Source organism: Taurulus bubalis (genome assembly GCF_910589615.1).
Source record: "Taurulus bubalis genome assembly, chromosome: 8".
In the NCBI taxonomy this organism is placed as follows: domain Eukaryota; kingdom Metazoa; phylum Chordata; class Actinopteri; order Perciformes; family Cottidae; genus Taurulus; species Taurulus bubalis.
The window spans coordinates 17,338,880-17,363,733 of NC_136596.1; the positions used below are offsets into that span (position 1 = coordinate 17,338,880).

The 24,854-nt window shown below is 40.6% G+C and overlaps 3 protein-coding genes across 3 annotated transcripts; all 3 read right to left on the minus strand.

Moving 5' to 3' along the window:
• Positions 1-1,958: 1,958 nt before the first annotated feature.
• Positions 1,959-2,903, minus strand: tas2r202 (taste receptor, type 2, member 202; the record flags this gene model as incomplete). Its single annotated transcript, XM_079222907.1, has 1 exon — positions 1,959-2,903. The coding sequence occupies one exon, from the start codon at positions 2,901-2,903 to the stop codon at positions 1,959-1,961; it is 945 nt and encodes a 314-aa protein (XP_079079033.1).
• A 3,129-nt stretch (positions 2,904-6,032) lies between these two features.
• vsig8b (V-set and immunoglobulin domain containing 8b) lies at positions 6,033-10,000 on the minus strand. The gene is made up of 8 exons (XM_079221703.1): positions 9,960-10,000; positions 9,585-9,664; positions 8,067-8,236; positions 7,686-7,887; positions 7,294-7,446; positions 7,072-7,194; positions 6,782-6,920; positions 6,033-6,679 (listed from the first exon to the last, which is right to left on the minus strand). Exons 2-8 carry the CDS (start codon positions 9,655-9,657, stop codon positions 6,424-6,426), a joined length of 1,116 nt encoding a protein of 371 aa, XP_079077829.1. The 5' UTR covers positions 9,658-9,664; positions 9,960-10,000; the 3' UTR covers positions 6,033-6,423.
• Positions 10,001-22,864: 12,864 nt separating this feature from the next.
• lrrtm4l2 (leucine rich repeat transmembrane neuronal 4 like 2) lies at positions 22,865-24,469 on the minus strand (the record flags this gene model as incomplete). The annotated part of the gene is made up of 1 exon (XM_079222168.1): positions 22,865-24,469. One exon carries the CDS (start codon positions 24,467-24,469, stop codon positions 22,865-22,867), a length of 1,605 nt encoding a protein of 534 aa, XP_079078294.1.
• Positions 24,470-24,854: the final 385 nt, after the last annotated feature.

The following is a 24,854-nucleotide window of genomic DNA, read 5'->3' on the forward strand; positions in this document are numbered from 1 at the left end:
TTTTTCCCAGGCGAAAGATACAGATGGTTGAAAGTTTTGTGCTATTTTATACTTCTCGACTCCACTGCATGTCAGGGGAAAATACACTTACTATATGTATATCAGCAATATACAACAGCTATAGTTATTATTTTAGTTTTATATTGTAAATTAAAAAGCCTACTGCTATATAATTAAATACACTGTTTGAGAATAAATCAGTGGTTCACAACCTTTTTGGTTTGTGACCCCATATAATCAGTCAGATGTGTTTGAGTAGTTAGCAGTTCCACCAAAGAGGAATTTTTCCTCTAAAATGTTCACATGCTTTCATTTTAATCATTATTAACTGTGTATTTGGCTACTGTGTAGGTGGAGCTAGTTAAACTGGCAAATTACACTCGTTCCACCTCAACCAGCTGCAACACTAAAATTATATTTAAATATGGATGCACCAGTATTGGCAATTCAATAATGTCACAGGGTAGGCATTTTAATTGTATGCAGTACCTTTAGTACATTTTGCTGATAATACCTCTGTGTTTTTTTTTAAAGATTTTAAATGCAGGACCTTTACTTGTAATACAAATGTTTACATTGTTGTATTGGTACTTTTATATAAATTAAAAGTTACACTTTTTGGATATCTGGATTGCCTAACCAACAAACTGTGAAATAAGAAACCCAGTCAGTTTTTGTAGGCTGCCTAGATCAGAAAACCTGGGATTCAACAAGCCATTGAGATTTGGTTATTTTACCTAAATCACATGCGTCCCCCAATTATTGAAGTGTGAACCTGAATAAATAAAAAAAAAACGTAAACATCCCTTCTAAGAAAAGGATGTAAATACTTTTTCCACTGCCATTTCCCGAGCAAGTGTTCCGATAGAGAATAATATGATTGTATTGTATAACATTATTGCATCCATATTAGCCAGTATGTTATCATACTGTACTGTTATTGCCCGTCATGCCAACCCAAGTGCCTCCAACAGAGAGAGCTGGAAGCCAAGGGTTCAACTCAACTCCCCCGCATCAAAGGAAGATGTGCCCTTTCTTATTTTGTCCATTTAGCTGCAGGAGGCCTCTCAATCTTCTTTGTGGAGCGGGATTAGCTTCACTATTGTATCTCTGCTTTGAACCTCAATTGGTGATGCCAGGGGGCGAGAACTAATGGAGCATTGCAAAGAGGTCTGCTGCCTTTAAAAAAAAAAGAAAATATTTACACAGGGTGGGTTTGCTTGGCACGGGTGCACTTTTCAGGAACGCCTATCTTCACACCCACACACAAGTTTGCAGTTACACACTTGACTTGGGAGCTGTGGAGTACAGACCTGCACTTCTGTTGAGGACCAATGAACAGATACGCAAGAGAAGGTGATAAATGCTTTTCTCCATCGCGTTTATTTTTTTGCCTCTCCAAACTGTTGCAGGAGTTTGGACTGGCAACCTTCCAGTAATAAGCAGGCTCCTGTTGTCCCTGTGTGCAGCTTAAACTAGCTGCAACCTGGCTCAGGAAAAACTCTTAAAACCTCTGTGATGAAAAAAAGAAAGAATTCAGACTGTGCAAGCTTTCTTGTTTTATTAATATGCTCTGTACTCTCACCACGGTCCCATGTATTTTTGAACATTTTTAGATGGGTGCAGAGTTACATCATGTCCAGGCAACCACGCTTGGGGATCTATTTTACAGGCCTGACCATTATTTGTTCTACTAAAATATTAAAATTCATAGACACAGTCTGATGAGCGTGTGATTTGGAAGGAAAGCTGGTTACCTGGCCGCTGCGATCTGTGCATCACTTGAACAACTCTACCCTGCTGCTCTAAGGCTATACAGCTAAAATACCTTATTGATATAAGAAATTAGCAGGACATTAGTCATTTCTGTAATTGCTACCACAAAAGATAAAAGAACAAGTTACTTCAAAGCTTTAAATAAGTTCAGGCAATAATTAATTTCAGCACAAGATAGCTTCTCAGGTTTTACCATTAGCACTAGTGCTGGGTTTGGCCTCTTGTTCGGGCACCTTGAGACAAGAAAAACACGGATATTCATCCAGGCCGATGTTAAACTCATGTATCAGAGCTTTCCAGAAAGTCTTTTTTCCATAGATCAGCACCATGGCGGTGACTGTCGTGTAGATAGAGATGAAGAAGAACGTGAGCGTGATGATGTTCTCGTGGTTCACCGATATCTGGTAGTTGACGTACAGGTCTATCACGAGGAAGAGGATGAAGACGGCCACTAGAGACAAAGCCATCTGGATCACCCTCATCTGGGAGCCCAGCTTTGGACGGTGAGCTCCGTTGGTGCTGGCTTTCATGTGGCGGAGATGGATTGCCAAGTGGACGGAGATGGAGATGCAGCATTTCACCATGAGCACCCCTGGCAGCACATCAGCGAGGATCAGATACATGGCTTCGTAGACCTTGCCAGAGACGGTGTCGGGCATTAAAACCCCACAGTCTTGGTTTGTAATGGTGTTGTTGTCAGAGTGAAAGACCACCAGCATCGGCATGCAAGTGCCCAAGCCGCACAAAGGGATGAGAAACACAGCTAAGCTCACGTGTTTGAGGATGGCAGCCTGGATCTGTGTGTAGCAGTGATTTGGTGTGTTCACCAGCTTTGTGCTGTAGTAAAAAGTGAGAAAGCTCGTGTCCCACATGATGGTGAACTTGAGGCTGTAGATTAAAAGCAGCATGACAGCGTAGGGCATCTCGGCGATGCGGCACTTACTGTCCACCTCATCCATGGTCATCCAGAAGTAACAGACCAGCTGGTGAGCCACGTTGGCTAACGACAGAGCCAGGATGATGATTTCACTGGGAGTCCACTTCTTTTTCTGCCTGTAGTTCCACAGACTCATCAAAAAGATGTAGACATTAAAGAAGACTGTCGTGACGGCCAACAGACCTGTCATTACCCAGAGGGCCAATTTATTAGCCGCATACATTATGATATTCTTTATCACAAACACATCTGCAATCTTTATGAGAATAACGTATTCCACAGTGTGGCTCTGACGTGTTTTGCTTTGTTCAAACAGATGACGAGAAGACAAACAATTATACACACATACTCCAAACCAGAGGATTCTTCATTTCACTTTGGTGATGTGGCCTGGGGGAAAACATTTACACATTTAGTTTCTGAAATACAAACGATCTAAATAGGCTCAATTAAAATATGTATTCTTAATCTGTATTATGGTTAATAATACATGTAAAATCTACAATTTTGGTGGCCAAATGCAAAACGAAGTGAAGTGCAACTGAGGTAAGAAGGTTAGAACAATTAGAGTTTAAGAAACCTCCATTTTTACCTCAAACAAAGGTCCCATGGGTTGGATGAGGCTTTTCATCCCTCTGAATCCTTCTCAATTGTTCTGCTTACACTTTCTGTGCCTGCTAGTCATCACAATACTTTGTCTGACTCAATATCTTTTGCTGCAATAGAAGAATCCTTTGTGTTTATTTTGTTTATCCCCAGCTTGAACTAGTCTGCACAATGCTCTCAGCAAGGTCCTTGGATTTACGTGTTCCTTGACTGGGAAATATATATATATCAGCATTGGATATGATTTGCATCAGTTACGACCACAGGTAGTGGTGACCGGGTATTTGCATTGACACAGGGTGTTCAGGATATGTGCCCATTATGAATATCCGGGGACTTTACTGTATGTCAATCAGCGCAGCATGACAGCTCAGCCAAACCACAGACCACACTCTACCGGACTCTGCAGGCAAATGGTTATTCCTGCGGCTCGGCCACTTATTTACAAACACCAAACCACACACACACACACACACACACACACACACACACACACACACACACACACACACACACACACACACACACACACACCTATTTACCTGATAAGAAAAACAAATCACCTGTGAATCACCTTGAGGAGCCTTTCGATTTGCACCACCATATACCCAAAGTTTGTACAGTCAAGGAAACTGACTTTGTAGAACGACTTTAACAAGACATTGACTTAAATAATAATGTGTATTTTTCATTTATACGTTGGTTTTCTTGTTTTATCTTAATCACATTAGCATTTAATACTGACCATGGTACTCTGCATTGGTTTTCTATATGAATAACACCTTAACTTATCTAAATCCAAATTGTAATAACTTGTTTTCATACCAAACAGTCCTAGATGATCCAAAGCCAAATTTCAAAGACAGACGGTGCCTTTTAGCACAAAAGCCGATGAAGAAACTCTTTAAATCTAGACGTAAAAGAACACTCGGCAGTGGGGAATTAATTACTCTGCTAACACTGTGAGAAGTTCAATCATGTAATACATGATTGTATCTGTTTCCCCAGCTCATGCTTGGATCAAAGCACACACCTGTGTTCACACATAAACATGCTTTTGTAGACGGAGAACTGATTCTTCTCATGGATATGCATTTATTTACTCATTTGAATTGAGTAATCAGAAAGATGAAGACATGGTTTTAAATGTGTCTCCATGTGAAGCAAACAGGTGACAAAGGCAAACACTGCAGAGGCACATGCATGGTAAACATGTTGTGTGTGCTGTGGGAGCTGCTCGTCAACTTCTCAAGAAAAGGTCATCTAAAAGAGAGCTTGTCTCAAAATGGAGCCGGAGACACGATGCTGACTCTGGATTCTGAGCGTGGCTGCAGGTTAGCACTCCAACTACTAGCTGTTTGAGTAATAACTATAGTTTACTAACTGCTGAGCCTAAAATGGGGGAGAAACATACAATACATAAAAGGCAATTTTGCAGCGCTTTGTTCTGCAAATGAAAACAATTCCAGGAGGCAAATGCACAAATTTACTTCACAGTCATGAGTAGCTCATAGTTTGAATCTATATTTATACATAATAGCCCTTGGCCCTATTGTAGTTTAACTAATTCGGACGAACAAGCTTTATCTAATTTTGATCTAATCCAGCTACTTGGTTCCTTGAAAGCAGTTTGAGGATCGATTTGCAAATTCAGTTATCTTGGGCAGCAGTACACTCTTAATTTGAAATAAAGGCTGAAGTAGTTGGGAGTTGAACCTGTGAGCTGCATTAATATGATTGGCTGAGTGCTGATCATGTGATTGTGGTTACGCGTGGTAAGTGTGTTGAGAACCGCCCCGTCATGCAATGAGGCAATTGCTGCATTCATAATCTCAGTTTGCTGTGTTCCTGGTGTAATTTCATTCTTGTGCTCCACAATGTTTCCATGCCCCTTCATGACTGTTAAACATTCTACGAGTGAAGTTGGTGCATCGTCCGCATTGTCTACCAAGGTATTCATAAGCCTGTGTTGAAAAGTAAACCATAACAAATTTTTAACAGTTTTAATGCACAATTTTCAGCAAAGTGAGTTCTGCAGTTAATCATGTAATACATGTTAGTGTTTAAATGAAAAAAATCTTTATTTAATATAAAATTAAACACCATATATTCTGTCTCCATAAAAGTTAAAACCAAACCGCAAGGGGTCCTTGTGTATGCAGCCATAAACACACACACACACACACACACACACACACACACACACACACACACACACACACACACACACACACACACACACACACACACACACACACACACACACGTCAAATCACCAACATTGTAATCTGGATGACTTTGTTATCCACGTACGAAGTAGGGGCCCTAAAAATAATCAGTCTCCAATTTATGAAAACAGACAGAATGTTTGTCTGACCATGTTAATCCACCAAATTCTGGATGTTAACTTCTAGTTGTGCACCATCTTCGTTTTCAATGCATTCCTAATTAAGTTTTTAATTAAACTGCACCTCTGACCATATAGATAATTTATTTTGATATAGTCATAACTCATTTTGAAAGTCAAAACGAAATGCCTGATTTCATTAATTTCAATCTTTCCCTCCGAGAGATGGTTGCATTCTCGGAGTGGGAGGTGTGTTTTAAATGTTGTTCTATTGTGCTGTGTCAGCCCAGATATCATAAAGAAATAAAACACACATCTGGCTGCTCAGCGATCCCTGAATTAGATAATACTCTCTTCATCAATGTCTCAGTTAAAAATGTTTAATTGTCCACATAATAAAACAAAAGTAATACAAAAAAAAGGCACCAGTAAAAATAAAAGTCTTTCGATATATACATTTTACATACAGTTTTAGCAAAATCAGTGTAACAATGAAAACCGGTGATGTGCAGTGATACTCCAGTGCATTATGAGTCACCCAGTTGTACATTTTTGTTTTGGACAAGGGCTCACCCCGAAGATTTAATTCCCGCCACATTATTCTTCAGGTAGATATATTGAACTTTTTGTCATATACATACTTTACATTGAGTTTTTTACAATTTAATATGTTTTACTGAAAGTAAAACGTCCCACTTCAGAAGGCGAAGTTTTAAAATAAAAATTAAAAAATGTCTATCAGGCATTTGGATTGAAGTTACACAGCGAATCCAAATTGATGGTCGTATTTGAGGGAAGGACGGCTTCCCCCTGCAGTACTTGGCTGTGATTTGCCGTTACTCTCGCTAGAGTAGATGGGACTGGGGCCTGATTCCCTGACACTGGGCAGGTTTTTCCTCACAGAGCTGTAGTGCACCCCAGGGTGGGTGCGGTACGCCAACACTGAGCGTAAACTGGAGGTTCTGCTGGTGGGTCTGCTGTTGGGTCTGCTCTCCGGGGCCTGGGCGTCCTCCCTGAGAAAACAAGTCACCGGGTCACATGTTTGCATCATATGCTCGTCAGATTTTAGACTATTTCATGGACGTTTCAAATGGTTTTCAGCTCAGGTACAATACCTTATTTCGTTTGCGACCTCTTTCTGATAGCGACGCTTATGGCAGCAGCAGATTAGGAGCCAGATGAGAAGGAAGAGGAGCAGCAGCAGCAAGAGAGCACCAATCACCGCCCCAATTATGACACCCGTCTTATTGGTAGCTGCAAAAGAGGACATAGTGTTTTCAGGTCAGACAAGTGCAGCTGTATGACAGCTGTAACAAGAGGCTTGCATGTTATTTTACAACTTGCATGACAAGAAGCAAGAGTATTAAGTAAGCCTACTTAAGAGTAAAGTTAGTCGATGACTTACGGTTGTATGCATTCAGTGCATATTTACACTGTCCTCTGCCGACAGCATTTTGTGCCTCACACACGTAACTTCCAATGTTGCTGTCTGTATGGTTCTTTATCAAAAGCTCCCCGGTCTGTGGGTCTTAATGGAAGAAGAGAACACTCAGTACAAGTATATTATACAAGCACAGCATCATGAAAGCAATACAGAAAAGCCTTTTTTGTCTGGCTATGTCCTCACCTTGGGTTGCAGTGGATGGTATTGCACCTCCGCTCTCTCTCCTCCACGTGTAACTTAGAGGTTTGGATCCCTGATAGGATTTGCAGCGGAGGGAGACTGGGCCCCCTTTCTCCTCTCCGCTTTCAACCCAACACTTTGGCACTGATGGGGGAACTAGTGAAATACATAAATAAATAAACACTCAATGCTTTAGTTCATTGTGGGAGAATTAGAGGTGAGAAGGAGGAGAGCAACGTGAGGTATGGCTAAAGAGGTCAGGTGAGATCACTGAGACATGAAGAGAAACTAGAGAGCCTTCACATTCCTCGTGTAGGAGAGTAGCAGTTGAAATGAAGAATGGGAGGGCGGAGAAAACAAACAGGTAAAACTAGTAAAGAAAAAATCCTCCTCACCCATCACCACCAGAGTGACTTTTCTCATGTCAACACCCGGCGCCTTCTTGACTTTACACTGGTAAGTGCCTGTGTCGGAGAGTTTCACGTCAGAGAAAGAGATGGAAGCGTCTCCCTGCTTGGGGTCCCCAATGAATTTGAGCCTTTTGGAGACCCCGTAGTCGCCGTAGTGCTGCATCAAGCCCCCTGTATGTGATAAGATCTGAAATGCAAAGATGGGTTTGAGTGAGAACACTTCTTCAAAAGCAGGTGTTCCCACTAACGGGGCCCAAAAGTAAAAACAAATTCACCACTCTTGTATGTTTAATGGATATTCTACTCTAGTAAATGGTCCAACCTCCCAGACAGGTTTTACTTCTGTCCCAGTCCTCAAACACCTACCAGTTGGTCTTTCTGTGTCATGTCTGGGCTGACGTTAGACCACTCAATGTCCAGCTCTCCCGTGTCTTGAATGGCGGGGGTGTAGGTGCATCCCAGGTTGACTGTCTCCCCCTGGGCCTTTTTAATGGTCTGTGGCCCTGAGGATGTCACTTCCATTGCCTCCGTCACATCTGATGGGTCAGAAAAACTCACGTCAGATTTGTCAGATTTTCATAGTGTTCTACCCAAGCCAAAAGACATGCATATAATAGACAGAAAAAAAATGATCTCTCCCTCAACTGCATATATATTTTTCCAATTTAAGCTCTGGGCTTGTGCTTGTAAACAGTCTCAGAGTGGAGTAGGTGCTGATCTGAGACTAAGTGGCATTTTAAGTCAAACTGAGGAGGATTTGGAGCTGGAATAGAAGTAAAAGTGGTATTTTTAAGAAAATGATTTGTGTATTAATTTAAAACTCCTGAGGCTCATTAGTTGTCGTAAATATATGGGTAAATGACGATGAAAACTGAACCCACTTGAAAAATGTACTTGACAAGTGGCAGTTAAAAGCTGTCTATGGGTTGAAACACACCCTGCTTACTCATTGTTTACAGCCATCATGGACTATAATGATTGCCAATAGCTTGGTGTTTATAGAAATAACTCAATGCTGATTGTTATTAAGTTTCAGCGTGTTTCAACAGATCCAATCGATTTATCTTGGTAATGTTGTCATTCAGCTTCTCAGACATCTGGAGCAAATTTATGTTCACCATCTAGGTAATTAACCTTCACTAAATGTGTTAATGGACCATGTTCATAAATCAAACCAGCCTCTCTTTTGAGACCAATAAAATCCAACGCACTTCAATTCCACAAAGCAAACTACGTCAGAGGTATTTATGAAAGCATGTAAATGGCAGATGTCCGGAAACAAGCTCAAATTAGTCAGTCAAATGTTTATACTGCAAAAGCCCTCTCATGGGATCTACGGAAAATGTGTTTTCCATGTGGAGAAGCAGTCACTAAGCTTGACACAAAAAGCTGCAAATATTCAAATTATGCACCTTTTCTTGGGCCTGGAAGTGCTCAGAGTTTTGCATGTGTTCTATACTTTCACTCTACAGTACGAAATAAAATGAAGCCCAAGAGTAATTCCTCCACTAGGGACGATGGCGTCTGTCTATTTCTTTACAAACATCAGGTTCACAGGAGTTCATATAAGAAAGAGCTATGAATGTTATGTAGGGTGCCCGTCAGCCACCCACATTGTATGTACACGGTGCATTGATTGTCTGAAATGCAATTCACTCAGTGGTATTACTGTCATATCTTCAGCTGAGAGCATGCCAGACTGGCCAGTGCATTGTGTGAGTCACAGCCCAGACAGAAAAAACACCAGTTATGTATCATATACATTTTGCTCTCAATGATCAGAATACCTAAGCCTTCTCATGAAAATGGGCTGTCAGTGTATTAGCTTCGGTCTTACTTATCTGAAACCTAAAACACATTCCTGAGATATAAAATTAGACTCACCTTTCTTCAGCTGAATTGTGAGCAGAAACAGCACAGCCACCTTTAGCCTCATGCTTGTGAAGACAGGCTCCATTATTAACCTGAAAGCAACATAAAGTGAAGAATTTTGAGAATATATATCCGGTGACTATCTACTTTGAAGGCTTTTTCTTTGGTCTCTAATTTAATGGACAGGGGAACGATTTCTGTCATCTAGCTCTCTAACACAGCTGTTTGTCTTAACTCTAACATGTCCGTTGGAGTGGAACATTTACTGCTCTTGATTTGCTTCCTTATTTTAGAGCAGGTGAGGTCTTGAACAAATGTGAATATCAATGTAAAACAAGCATAGGTAAGATCAAACAAGTAGAGAAAAACAAAGAAGCTCTGACATACCTTAAAGTTGAGGAATAATCCAAAGTAAAAGTATGTCCTTGGAGACCTGGCAGGGCTTCAGTACTGGTGGAGCTGGCTTATTTTGTTCTCAGGTGAAACTCAGTAGCAGTAACTATGGCCACACCCTCTCTGTCCATAGTGCACCTGTTGGCCACTCTCAGAGTCTAGAACGTTTAAAACCTCCTTCAAATAGATTATATTTTAGGACACAGTTTTTTGTGAGTTGGAAATGTTTAACATAATTTAAAACCAAATAGGAAATAGAAGATCTGTTTTGGATTTGTTTTCTAATCACAAGCTTATGTGCAGCAGTTTATGACTGAGGTGAATTATTACCTGCCAGAGCTGTTAAACAACTGTTTTGCTGCGCTGCATTTTTTTTTACGTTAAACATATCAATTATCTGTCATTTCATAATGCATATCATGACTTCCTGTGTGTTAATATAATTATATTTGGTTTGGATGTAGTTCAATTGATTTCTCCCAAAAAACGTTTGGTATGCAGTTCTGCTTTCGGGTGGTTGAACAGTGACTTACCTTCTTTTGTGCGCTGCTCTATTTCCTCCCTCCCTTCCCTGACACACCCTCCTGACACACCCGAGAAAACAGAGCGACTGACAGACGGTAAACAAAGAGCTGTGTGTTGATTTGTACCTCACTGCCAAGGTGGTGACTGAGCTGAAAAATGCAGCGCAACGACTTCACCATTCAGTCAGTAAATACAACCTTTATTAGATGATTAAGTTGGTCACATAAATCACAAATAGTTTTAGCCATAAAAAACAATTTCTTATCAGCTATGAATGATTTGGTAATATGCAAATTTGTAATTGGAGTTAAACAGCTCCAGATATCATCTGTTTAAAAATGCAAAACCTCACTGTGGCAGGTGACACAAAACGTGAGAGTTTACATTAGGTGATTTGAGTATGGAGCATGCCATTTGCCATGAGGAAACCTAAGTGCTGGGTTAATGTGATCCTGATAATAATTAATTAATGTTCATTAAAGAGACGAACAAATTAGTAACACTTAAAAAGAAACAAGATCAGAGAGTACATTTGAAAGCAGCACCACCCCACATCCTCTTGTGTTCCACGCTGTGTGTTTGCGAGCTGTGAACCTGGGCTTCATGCAGTGTGCATGAGTGACATCACATCTATGAATCTGTCCACAAATATGTTCATGAGTGATGCAAATGTCAGGGTGTGTGTGAAACTATGCGGTGAGCTGCTTTACCAGCAGGTGGTTAATTGCCCCACTTGTTCCCCCCCAAGGTTTAAGACGAGTTTCTGGCACCGGAGCACTGCACTGAACAGACTGTGTGACAGGACAAGACAAGATCAAACAGACAGTTCTGGGACAAAAGACCACCATGAAGACCGCAGGAGAGAGAGTGTGATCACGCATGCTGCATACGCTTGTGACCTCCATGACACAGCAGCCTTTTTGACACCTTAATTATCCCACTAAACTTGGTTGATGTGAGGTAGACAAACTTCTGTCTCGTCTTTGCAGCCAAGATTTGACTCTAACCCCATCCATCTTCCCAGATTTGGCAAAGGTACCCTAATCACACCACGGGGTAGCAAACAAACCACATTGACAGATGTCCAAATTACAAGTAAACAGCTGAGCAAAGGAGACAAACAAATGACCAAAGCAGGGCGGGGAGAGGCTACAAAAAGGCTTGCCAGCAGCCATACTGAAATAGCACGGCAACGTGAGTCACGGTGTGTCAATGTCAGGCAGCCGGTTGGGCACATATATTCATCTTTTTAAGGTGGAACGCCACTGGGACAAGGATGGCGCTTCTGGCAGAGGGAGGCAGTCACTCAGCCCCTCAAAGAGCTACGTGAGTGGAATCCAGCCAGCACAATCTGGCCCACACACTATATTCATGACCCCCTGAATCTCTGCAATTAAATGTCCACTTTGACAGTGAAATTGATTTTTTGTCTCCTTTACAACAATCAGTTGTTATTCACAGATGCCCATCACAAACATACCTGAATGGTTACACCATGCAATAATGAGTCAGTGGTAGCGCTGCATTGCCAGTTAAAGGTGTTGTGTTGGTTCTATTTGGAAACACTGGTGCGATTACTCCCATACGATCAGTGTTTTTTCACCTGCTCCTGCTGTGTATGTTTTCCATGCGCCATGGTAGGTGAATAAATAATAAAGCGGAAAATGCAAGGATTCATCCCAGCTTCTGTGATTATTTCCCCTGTAAGCAACCCACTAAGGATACAGCTACCTTCAAAGCATGCATGGGTGATGCTGGACACAGCAGGACAAAATCCCAATGGTTGCCTACTTCAGTATGCTTTCATTCCTAGTCTTCATGATTTTGAAACCAGTGCAGCATGAACATAATTTATTTTTTTGCATCTACAGTACTAAACAAGGAAACAAAATACTACCTAAATGAGGGCAAATGAGCCTGAAAACATCCCACTCAACCTAAGCTGAAATCTGACAAGGATGAGCTGGGTTACACTTAAAATAAGCACCAGTTTTTGTTCCCGTAAATCACTGCCACTGTGAATCTCTGTCCGCATATGGACAATTATGATCAGCAAAGAGTCCATCTAAACAAGTATGTTTGCCAAAACCTTATCCTGCCCGTGCAGACAAAACACTTCCTGTGGTAAACCCACATGAACAAGAAAAAGCCCTGACGGTCCTGCTTCATTTACAGTAGTCCGTTTCAACTTCTAACCTCTGAACATGAAAAGGCAGGGCTTTATGAGAAATTCTGCATATGAAATTCGAAAGTAAATGGGAATTTATCGTATATTTACTACTTCATCCCACCCTCGGTTCACAAGCTGCCCACCCACTTATACCCCCGCACATACACAGCCTCCAGCAGTATGAGCATAGACGGTGGACCCCGTAATCCAATAAGTTGTGCTTCTTGTGCTAAACCCAGTGAAGTCTGGCACACAGAGAGAGAGTCCATGGAGACCAGCGGCCCCTTAAGCTCCGCTTGCAGGAGTGGGATAGAAAACTGTATTCTCTGCAAAAGAACTTCAGATCTCTCTCCCCTCTCTGCTTCCACGATAGATCATATTTCCCACACACATTGGGGAATTATAACATAATGATGTATATCAAGGCTGTCTTTTCTATTAAAAAAAAACAAATTAAGAGAAATATTCTTGGAAAAACAGCCTTGTTCACCAACTGTGTTATGGAAAAAGACTGGTGATGAAAATGAGCACAATGTTATGCTTTATTGTCTGAATCCTCAGTCAATAAAACAAAAAAAACACACACGCACACAAGAAATTAATTTGGAGAAAATGATTCCTGCAGAAAAGAAACTCAGTTGAATGGATTTGAGTACATGCTTGGCCATGCTTGATAGCAACACAATAATTCATAGACTGACGGCAATTATCGTCAATGCACCAACAATAGTTTGCAATAGAATTTGCATTCTTTTGATGCTGTTTGTCCTTGTGGTCCGTCACGGCCACAAATGAGGGAACTTGACTTTGTTGCAGTCAGGCAGTAATGGTTCATTCTGGACAGTCATAAAAACATGACACTCAGTCTCACAAAGCTTTTATATAAGCACTCCTGTTATTATACAACATGGGACGACGCTTCATCCAGTGTTGGCATTTACTCACCTTAAGTGTATCCCAAATTTGAAAGGAACAGTTACACATTTTTAAAGTGTATTAGTTATCAAAGTATAAAAACAACAAGTAACATGGTCACTTGGTAGAAGCACCTGAAGCACAACAAAAGATTGACAGTTTATCACCTTGTTGACCTTTTAATCATAAACATGAATTAAAATACATCTACTATGTAATAAATATAATGTATCTTTAATGATAACATGATTTGGAATAACTAGTTTGTACACAACAATAAACTCATGATATGGAAAACTGGACTGTGTGTCATAGTTTACCGAACCAGATGAGTCTCCACTGGGACTCTGTTTTTTGGACCCAGACAACTTTCTGTTATGATTTCATATTGTAATAAACTCTGACGACACCATGCCATGTTACAACAGTAAGATGACCAGCTTATCCCAGCGCTGTGAGGAGAACCGATATATTTTCACCGCTATGTCACATAAGGGTCGGTGTTTTTCAGGCTGCTGTGAAAGAAAGTCACATTTTTTCAGTCCTTCACGCTGCGCGTTGTATTACAAAACTGGGCAGATATTTGATCAAATGTAGGCACAAAGTGATCACAAGCGGCAGATTGTTGACAGGAAGATAAATGACAACCTAACAGACTCTGAGCACTTTTTTGTAAATGCATCAGATCAATAAAGTTCATATGGCTAACATGTTGGCGAATACATATGTGTTACACATCCAGCAGGTACAGAACAACACCCATTTGAAGTCAGGTGTGTTTCAACTTGGTAAATTTAAGTCCATCTAAGTCCAATTAGGTGACGTAGAGTCGGTTTTAGATGGATGCAGCTGTAAACAGGTTACGTGTTGAGAATGAACTGAAGTCCTGGGCCATAAAACCCAAACAATGGTTTTGCTGGGAACTGCAGAATCGAAGGATAGTCCTCTGTGGGTTTATCATTACGAGCAACCATTCACATTACACAGTCATTTGAGCCATTGTTATTTAAAAAAATATTGATTAGAACGGCTTTAACTCATTATTAACCATAGTCTGATCCTGACTTTGACTTTATATCAAACTGCAAGCCTGTTAGGAAGCAAAGGCAAGTCAGAAGACATCAAGTATAGACCTCACATGATTACCTGAAGGTCTAAAACTTCTCTCTCTCTCACACACACACACACACACACCATCAATCCAGATAAATGGATGGTGTGGGTGGCTTGAGGCTCTGAATAGAGCTGCCCATTCGAACTGGAAGGAAAACAAAGAGTTTTGACACAAGTCAGGTGTGATGGAGAGAAAGAAGTCGAAAAAGGATGCTAAATGTTTTTCATTTGTGATTTTGCACTGAACTGTGAACTCCACGCAGAGATGCCCATGCTTTGCTCCACTTAAGACCCACAGATGCCGAATATCACACAGTTCAGTGAGGTTTAGATGGGCAGGATCACACAATCTGGGCTGTTTTTCTCAGATGAATAGTTACAAACAATGCAGTTTTTATAAAACAGGTGACACCAGCAAAATAACAGTGCTTTAGTTTGCACCACAGGGTCTTAATACCTGTAACTAAATGAATATGCATGTCTTTTTCATAACCCAGTTGTTATTTGAAGAAAATCTTTATATTTTAGGCAGTCAAATGTTCATAGAGGTTCACTGCTCCATGTCTTTCTTGTCATTTACAGGGTATAGATTCTCATCTACACCAGGGCTCATATTTCCCCCGGCCAGACACATTGGATAAAAAAAAAAAGGAAACTTTGTGTGTCTTGGATTTGGTCATGAGTCAAGATAAACAGACCAGGCTTTGAGAGTAACATTTGGTCTCATTTGTTATGTTGCAGTTGAAGCACTGCTGAGTGTTTATGTGTGATAAGGTGTGTTATGCTCGAGCAGTTGCATGGGTCAATCCTCATCAAGATGTTTAATGAGTGTTTTAATGACTCGCTGCACAAATGAGATGAGAGTATACGGTTATAGACTTATAGAGATGACCAGTTGTTTGAATGTGCATAGTGTTCTTACATCTTATTTATAAATCTTAGATTTCCCATGTTTATTTACAGTAATATAGACGTGATGCATTGTTATGATGCATTAAACATTTATCCTGTAGAGGGAGAGAGACATGTTGTGCGTTGATTACAACCACAGTCATCTGTCATGCACAATTTCATGATTGTGCAAATAATGTGCCACTCGCAGTATTCAAATTATTTACTTGAATAAATGTACTGTGGGGAAACATGTTGTTTAATCAAGACTTTATTAACAGAAGATTTCTCAAACATGCTATATTTGTTTGTTTAAATACCAGCAGCTTTAAAAGGAAGAGTCATATTTATGTTATTCTATTATGATAAACCTGGGTATTGTATTTTAAGGGGATCTCACATTAACAGTCATGCAATGGGAAATTGTAAGGTTCTTTTTAAAAAAATTTTAATGAAAGTGTACATTTGTGACCCTTTTGTGAAGATTGATGTCTTATAGTAAAACAATATGCTTGGGACTGAGAACCACAGACAAGCCAGGGAGGTTATAAAGTATTGAGCGATGCATTAACATATTGGTTGTCGTGGTGTTTTAATGGGAATTGTTGACAATAACATAAATATTGAATATCAGCAGTCTCATCCTTTAATGTTTTAAGAAACAACTTTATACTGCTGTAAATATGCAGATCAGTGCAGCTCCTAATATATGAATTTATTACATGAGCATGTTTTATTTATCCGTATGCTGGATTTGTAATTCAAATACACATTTTAGATGTCATGTACAGACGATTGCATGCTAAAACATGACTGTAATCATTTATACAACTCCAGACTCCATTACGTGTCCTTTAGAGGCTAGTGCCATAGAAATGTCAAACACACAATTAAAATGACAAACAAATTAAAAACCCACTGTTGCTTAGTCATTTCAACTTTCTTGTTGCTATGGCGTGCATGCATTGAATAAAGCAGATAAATAAATCAAATCAGTTTAAAATGTTAAAATGTCTTTCTAGTCTAACCAAGCAAAGCAATTTGCTGTGACAACACTCATTGCACATGACTACACAAGTTATCATACTATTATAGAGATGACTGCATGAAGGACAGAGTGCATGAATATTACAGTGATGTATTTCTGTATAAAAATGCATATTGCATAAGTTATGAAAATTGAAATCATGGCAATTGTGCAAACAAATTCATAATTTAATGGTGTTATCAATAGTATTATTTCAAGAGCAATCAGTACACTAAAGGCAACAATGACAATGATTCTCATCAGCTAACCGCTTATTCATTGGTTCACTATTTCTAGCCGCAGTAATCATATGCTGACGGTGATGCACAGACACTAACTTCTGTCTCTGAGAAGCACATTGCCAAATGTGTTGGAGTCAAAGCCCTATTTATAAATGTCATGCGTTATAGATTAGACTGGGGAGTTAACGAGCAATCATTACCTCAGCTTATTGGTGTGTTATTGAACCGAATGTAAATGCAGCATTGAGTTGTGGAGAAATGTATTCTATAGAAGTAGCTTTTCTCACTCTGGCTCGTTGTTTTGAAGAGAAAAAAAAGCAGGGTGATCACTGTTGTCAAACCGCCGCAGGCTCTCTCATATGTAACTTTAAAAAAGATTGTAATTCAAAGCTTGTTCTGCTCTCAGATAAAAGGACTAAAAACAAAAATAACTGGCATTTTAAATCAGCTGTGGAGGCATGTCTGTAACAGCAATAGTGATGAATGGTGATTGTGAGTCACACAGAGGACCTCAATCATTCATCATTATAAGATTTGTCAACTGAAATGATTTGTCATCAAGTGAGAGTTTTACTGCCCCACTGCCCCGTTGGCAAAAGTAAGCAATGCAATTTGTTGCATCCTTTTGGGGACTGAAGCTATGACCAAGAGATTTTATTATTTAGCCCAAATACACGTCAAATGATTAAACAGTATTTTAAAGACACTCCTTTCAAATGTGATATACATCCACTTCTGCTGATGAAGCTTTGCTTTAATTAGCAAACTCTGCTGAAAATGTGCTTCTATTATTTATGCGACAGTGTCAACTGTGTCCGGCTGATGCTCTTTGGCTTGTCATTGAGGACCATGGACGCAGAGATTACTCAACGCCACTTTACAAACAACTGAAGAAGAATCTGCTGCACAGAAATCAGAGCAAACCCTTCAGGGAAAATCCCAGCTGCTGCAGGGTTCAGTCAAACCTCAGTTATCTGACATCCATCAGCTGCCCATTCATTCCTGTGTCACTTGTTTTCCCCCCTGCCCTTTAACAACATTCACTGTGGAGTCTCTGTGGTAATAAAGATGGTTTTGGTGCTTTTTATCTTTATTAGGGTGTTTCAGAACACCGTGGCACTGTATGCCCCTGCTGCTCTAATGCTGCGATCATTCATGCAGTAGCAGAGGAGCCCACAGCATTGAGCCGGAGGGACTTCTGTCAGAAGGAGTCCCTGCTCAGAAAAAACTTAATAAGAGCTATATTTTACAGCCATTTATAATGGCAGTGTTTGTGCTTCTGCTGTTACATGCAGTATGTTGGAATCAAAACATTTACAGGTTGGGATTTGTGTGTGTGTGTGTGTGTGTGTGTGTGTGTGTGTGTGTGTGTGTGTGTGTGTGTGTGTGTGTGTGTGTGTGTGTGTGTGGGGGTGTGTGTGTGTGTGTGTGTGTGTGTGTGTGTGTGTGTGTGTGTGAGGTTGCCAAACACAGGAAATATATTTTCACAGAACTGAATGACTTTTTACCTCTAAAGCCGATTCTCCATGGACGCTGCCACACTGTCAGACTACCACACAGGAAACAACAATATGACTAGGTGCACTGCTTATAAATCTTATACATTTAATTGTTGTTGGCTTTTGGTTGATTTCCCCAGTGTGGGAAGCCAAGCAGTTGAAAAATCAGGGGAAATAAATCGGAGAAACAATGAAACATCTCCAAAGAAAGCACTATATTACTGTTACATCATACAGTGTACACGTACAGCAGTGTTAGAGCCAAGATCGCTTCATCTAAGTTCTAAATCTATGGCCACAAGATATACAACTGGGAAGTAAGGCTTTAAATGTAGCAGACATTGTGTCAAAGGGAAATAAAAATGCAGCTATAAAGGTCAAGCTGTTAACTGCTTTTATGTTGCAAATGATTTTCTGATATTAAGTAAACGAAAGTTGCTCTGGGATCACTTAATATGGATGAGAAAGTAACTTGTGAAATATATCACACTAGATGTTTGGAGCAACCTTTTCACTTCTGGTTCTTGTGTCGTACAACATCGCTGAAAGCATGCTACTGTAATGGAAAGCTATATTACTGTGAAAACCGGAATCATTTCAGGGACACAAATCACAACTGCAATAAAGATACTGACCAGACACGTCCGCACAATGAATCATTTCGTTGACTGATTGAAGTTTCTACCTCTCACTGCTTAAAAAAATGCAGAGCAATTTCTCCTCGAGTAGTAACATCCTGTGCATGTCCATGTTTCCACTGAGTAATGGATTGGAAAGTGAGAAAATAAAACATTCTAGGTCTTTCTGACCACCACCAACACTTTGACATAGACAAAGAAGCAGCAAGGGAATTTTCTCTTCCTCTGAGGGTCCACTGGGACACGTAACAAAAGCATTAGCATTCAAATTAATTTTACAGGTGACAGGCGTTGCACAAAAGGTGGGGTAACATAGAAATTCTGTTTTGGAGCGCAGGAGGCAGGAGACAGGTCAACTTTTCTCCGAAACTGTGCCAACCATCTTTGAATACTTTCACACTTGAATGACTCTATTTTCGGCTGACGCTAATCATTTGAATTTGACTGCCGGAACTCATTATTTTTGACTACCTGGCTTAAAGGTACTACATGTTGTATACTTACATTCATATTAGAGTAGATGTAATGCTACTAGTTGAATTGAAGAAAGAAAGAAAGAAAGAAAGAATGAAAGAGTGATTCCTTTCTGTCTTGTGGGCTTTTTTTTGTCCAATTTAAAACCTCTTTGGCTCAATCATCCTTGAAAAAATCCCTTCCAGTGGATGGGAGTGCAAACGCAGTAGGGAGTACAATAGTGAAATCTGCTCATGGAAAGGAGCTATGAGCATTTATAGAACATTAGCACAATTAATTTGCTGACAGCTTTTTCTCAAAATATCTTTGCTTCAAGGACTTCCTCTGTTCTCTGAAGATGAAGCTACAGCCTTGGAGAGTAAAACGCTAGCCTGGCTCCGTCCAAAGGTAACACTGCATCACTTATTACTCTCTGGTTTGTTTGGTCCGTAGAGAAAGTCTTGCAGTGTTGTCCTCACATTGAGGTTTCCAGGCAACCAACAGAGACTCCAGGAAGTTATTGTTCCCGGCTACTAAATAGTGCATAGTACATAAACTTCAACTTCTTGTTTTTACAGTTTGGTTTTTGCACGGACGAGGCAGATTTAAATATGTTGTAGTCTTTGCAGAGGGCCATGCTAGCTGTTTACTTCTGTTTCCAGTCTTTATGCTAAGCTAAGCGAACCTGCTAACTGGACAGACAAGAGAGTGATGTTGATCTGCTCATCGAACTACCTGCAAGAAAGCAAATAAGCTTATGTACAAACACGTTGAACGAATACTTTCATAAATGGAAATCAGGCAACCAGATAAAAAGAAAATATGTATTCATGGGTATATTGACAATTTTTTGTGTGCCTACCTTTTAAAATCTCTGGCTCAACCTTTGGCAATGATGAGCAGATTGTCGCTCGCATGTTACCTGAGAAAAGATCCCCAGTAAGAGATGTAAATCAAAATGTCATGCTTGCCAGTGAGAGCAAGTTCCCTCACAGTGAGTGTTTACAGGAAGCAGAAACTGTATTTCTGGATGTTGCAGGCAAGATATTTTTGGCCTTGCTCATCCGCTTGGAGTACCGTATGGTTTAATACATCGATTAACTCCAAAAGACATTTTTCATTTCTTGGAACATAGTGTTTCAGATTTTGCCAGTGGAGTGTAGTTATATTTATGCATTGTTATACTAAGTCAATAATGTGCACTCCCACAATTCTTCATTCAAACAAATATCCTCAATAATGATCTGCAAGATGCAGATCACAGCTCTCTAATCAGCATTCTCCTCTCAGCTACACAACACCAAAAGATTTCAAAACACGGGGAATTGCTTTTCATCAGTCACTATATGACAAATCAAACACTAATTACAATATCTGCCAACATTGGATCAACAAATCATTTGTTGTGCACATATTACATATTTTCTGTGCCCTCACATATTTTCCCATTGGCCCTCGAGAGAAATTCATCATATATGCAAGTGCTAGAAACTAAATATATGGATATAAATTCTGTTGGCAGCGAACCTCCATGCCTGCCTGGGGGCCAAAGAAAGCCTGAGTCATGTTTCAAAAGTGAATTGTGGGAGATCATAAATCCTTATCTGAACCACCTTTGACCAGTCAAACTTTACTCCACACTAGATGTGTGAACCAGCTAAAGAAACCTCAAAACAGGTCTGAAAGGACAACTGACAGCTGTGGGGGAATCACTGTGGTGAGCAATAGATGATTGTTTTTTTCACACAGTAAGAAAAACACCTTTTTTAAAGCTCTCACAAACTCGCAGCAGCACTGCCTCAGCCTTCATGCACATATGTGCACTGGTGGAGGTTAAATTTCTCTCCTCACAGAGAGAAAGCCGGGGGAAAAGAGCAATAAGGCAGCGAGAAAAGGGAGGAGGGGACGGGGAGAAGACAGACCAAAGTGAGGGATATGTTAATAGCAGAACCGCCTTGACCCGTAACACCCACCGTCTCTCAGTAGCCTGCCTCTATTCTTCTTTTCTTTTAGGAGCAATAATTCAGAACTGACAGAGAATACATGGTTATATAAAAAGAGATTCCTTTTTTAGTTTTTGGCTTCACTGGACTGGCATATTTTTGTGTCTCATGTGCAAGCAAAGAATGGCATCGCCTTATTTGGCTACACCTGCACTAAAAGCTAACCTGTGTATGAGAAAATCAAGAGAATACATATAAACTTATTTATATTAGGGGCCTCCTAGTTTACAATGAAATACTGTTATCAAGAGGATGGAGAAGAGAAGAAAACCAGAAAACCAGAAACATGATGGAAAATATGTCAGCTCCCCTCGCATGCAGCAGCAAATCCAACGAATTGTATAACATCTAGAGCACAATGCATGGATTTAGAGAGGGATTTTTGTTTCTCTCTGTGTGATGCACCAGTCGTCGATATTCTCATCACACACAATGTTTCATCAATTGTCGAGTCAATCTTTTAATTGTACAGTCATTATCACATAGAATGGCTAGTCCCTATTGTGTTATGTCTTTACACAAACAATGCATAATCATAATGATAGGAATAATCAATACAAAATTCTTTATGAAAATTAACATTGTTACTTCTGACACATCAAGGACCTGACCGCTTTTTTTTTTTTTACAGTTTGGAAAACATCAGTCCTGAGATTAGACTTCAATATAGTTTGTTTGTTCAGCATGGACCACAATGACCGAAATGCAACTTTATCATCAATTAGAACTGACCATTTAATGAGAGAGAAGAGCATCTTGTAGTGAGGAGATTGGTTTCATGCAAAAGATCTCTGGACGCTCTCTCTACGATTCTTCCCCCACGTATAGTGGTCGTGCTACTTCTAGTTGCTGCACTGATTGGCCAAATGCAACAGAGTTTAACTGGACAAACAGTATATTGTGAGAATAAGGTGCAACACTGTAACTCTTCCAAACAGAAGTCAGTAAACCAGGAGTCTATCAGATCATCCCCATAACACACTCACACAGAGACACTCAAAGATGCACACATACATCCTAAATGCTTTACAAGATACATAATACAAATCAAAACTAGCAAGTATAAAGTGTCTTTGTTGGTTTGTATGTCCTATGGCAATACAGTTCGACTAAGAATAAGGTCAGTCTCTCGACAGGGCTCACTTCTACTTTAGCAGATGTCCAGGCGGTCCATTAGATCGTACCTGGCTGACCACGCCACTGTTCTTGTGTCAGTCAGGGTGATAATTAGCTCCAAATATATCTCTCCATTCCCATCTCCTTCTTCTGTGCACATAATGATATACTAAGCCCCCAAGTATTTCTTTCAGTGCTGCAGAATCTCTCATCTCACATTAAAGATAAAATCACTTAATCTTGTGGAAAGACCATTTACCTCTGCTTAGCAATTGCACTTATAGCCTTGTAAGGTGGAGTTGGCAGCTCAGACCTCACATTCGATGGATCCTGATATGGTGCATGTGCACGGCCTCGTCTCATTCACCAAAGAGTCCATTGTCTCCGAGTTGGAATGGTAGCTCAGATAGTACTCTTGCAGCTGAGAGTTAAGGTCCTGCTCCTGCTTATGGGCCTTTTTCCTGCGCTTATGGTTGACTGAGTGCTGCTGCAGCTGCCTCATGGTGTTGGGGTAGCGCCTCCACGAGACATAAATAACCAGGAGGATCAATGCCACTGACAGGAACAGGGCTACGCTGCCTGCAATGATTTTATGGAAAGCCATATGTTCAAAGTGTAGCTCTGGGATAAACGATGTCGGGGGTTCAGGGGAGACAGACGATGTGGAGCTCATGTTTGTGAACTCTGTAGTCTTTCTGTGTGTCGCACTAGGACGGCCGGCCGAAGGGGTTAACCTCTGTACAGGGGACTCAGTACCAGGGTCTGCTGTGAGGTCAGGGTGAGTTGTGATGTTCACAATTTGGGTGGTAGTCAGAACGATGAGAGAAGTGGTTGAGAAGAAATGAGACACATCCGCACACGTCGAATGATTCTTCACCACGTCCACGACTCTTTCGCCCTGCACAGACTTGGGGCTGCTGCATATCATACTGATGTCTTTAGAGTCTTTGAGGTTTTTGAGCCATCCCATGAGAGGACAGATGCTGGGGCTGCAGTCCCAGGCGTTACCTGCCAGGCTGACGGTAGTTAGTGAGGTCCACGCTGCCACGGCCTTCACAGGCACACTACTGAGCTTGTTTGATTCAAGGTTAAGTATTTGTAAGTTCGGCATACACTGGAAAACCGACGGGTCCAACATTTGGATTTCATTCCCTGACAAGTCCAATTTCTGGAGTTTGTGCCAGGTCCAAGGCACGCCTTGATTGATGGATCGTATGCGGTTCCATTGCAAATAAAGAGCCTGCAGGTTGGTAAGGCGCGGGAAAATGAAGAAATTAATCCTGGAAAATTGATTGTGCTCTAAATGAAGTTCTTTCAACTTGAACAGCCCTAAAAACGTTGTGCGGGTAAGGCTCCGCAAGCGATTGTAACCCAAGTCCAAAAACTCCAGGCTGCGGCATTCAAGAAAAGTACGTATGACGATCTGCTTCAGGCCATTAGATCGAAGGTGGAGGTTTTGTAGTTTGCGCAGACCGTAAAAATGCCCTGGCTGCAGAGACTGCAGCTGATTATAGGACAGGTCCAGATTTCGCAAGTTTGGTATTGCGCTGAATGTGTTATTGTCCAGATGAGTTATTTTGTTGGAGCTAAGGATGAGTTCTTTGAGCCTTCGCACACCATGGAAGGTTAAATCATCTATATCTTTGATGGAATTGTGGTCCAAATAAAGCCAGATAAGCTGATTGAGGTGAGCGAACTGGTACGGTAACAGAACCAGCAGGCTATTATAGCGCAGAGACAGACCTTGGCATCCTGTGGTGATGTTTTCTGGGATGCCTTGGAAGATGCCAGACTCGCAATAAACAATCTTCCCTTCGCAGCGACAACTCGCAGGGCACATCTTCTCCCCCTTGCTGAGCAGCAGCATAACAGCTGCCTGCAGAAGAAGACATGATAACCTCCAGTCCAACATCACAGAACCTGTTGGGGGTAGAGTGGGGCACATGCAATCAAAGGGATGACTTGGTTTTTTGAGAATGTGTTTGTTTAAAGACGTTGAAATAAAAAGATGTGTGTAATTCATTCTTCAAACAGGAGATGGTGTCGTGAGGAGCAGCTTGAGGTCTGATGTCTGAGACACCAGAGCGAGCAGACTCATGAAGAATTAAACAGAGTCTGATGTTGGCTACTTCTAAGGTGAGAGAGAATGTGTGGAAATATTCCGACACAGAGAAGGAAGTTGACTTAAACAGGTAATTTAAATGAATGCTTGAATAAATAGTAGACCTCCTTACTCTCTAGATGTAAGATATTCAGTTTATGAACTATTAAATCTGTCAGTAGGCTATAAACTGGTA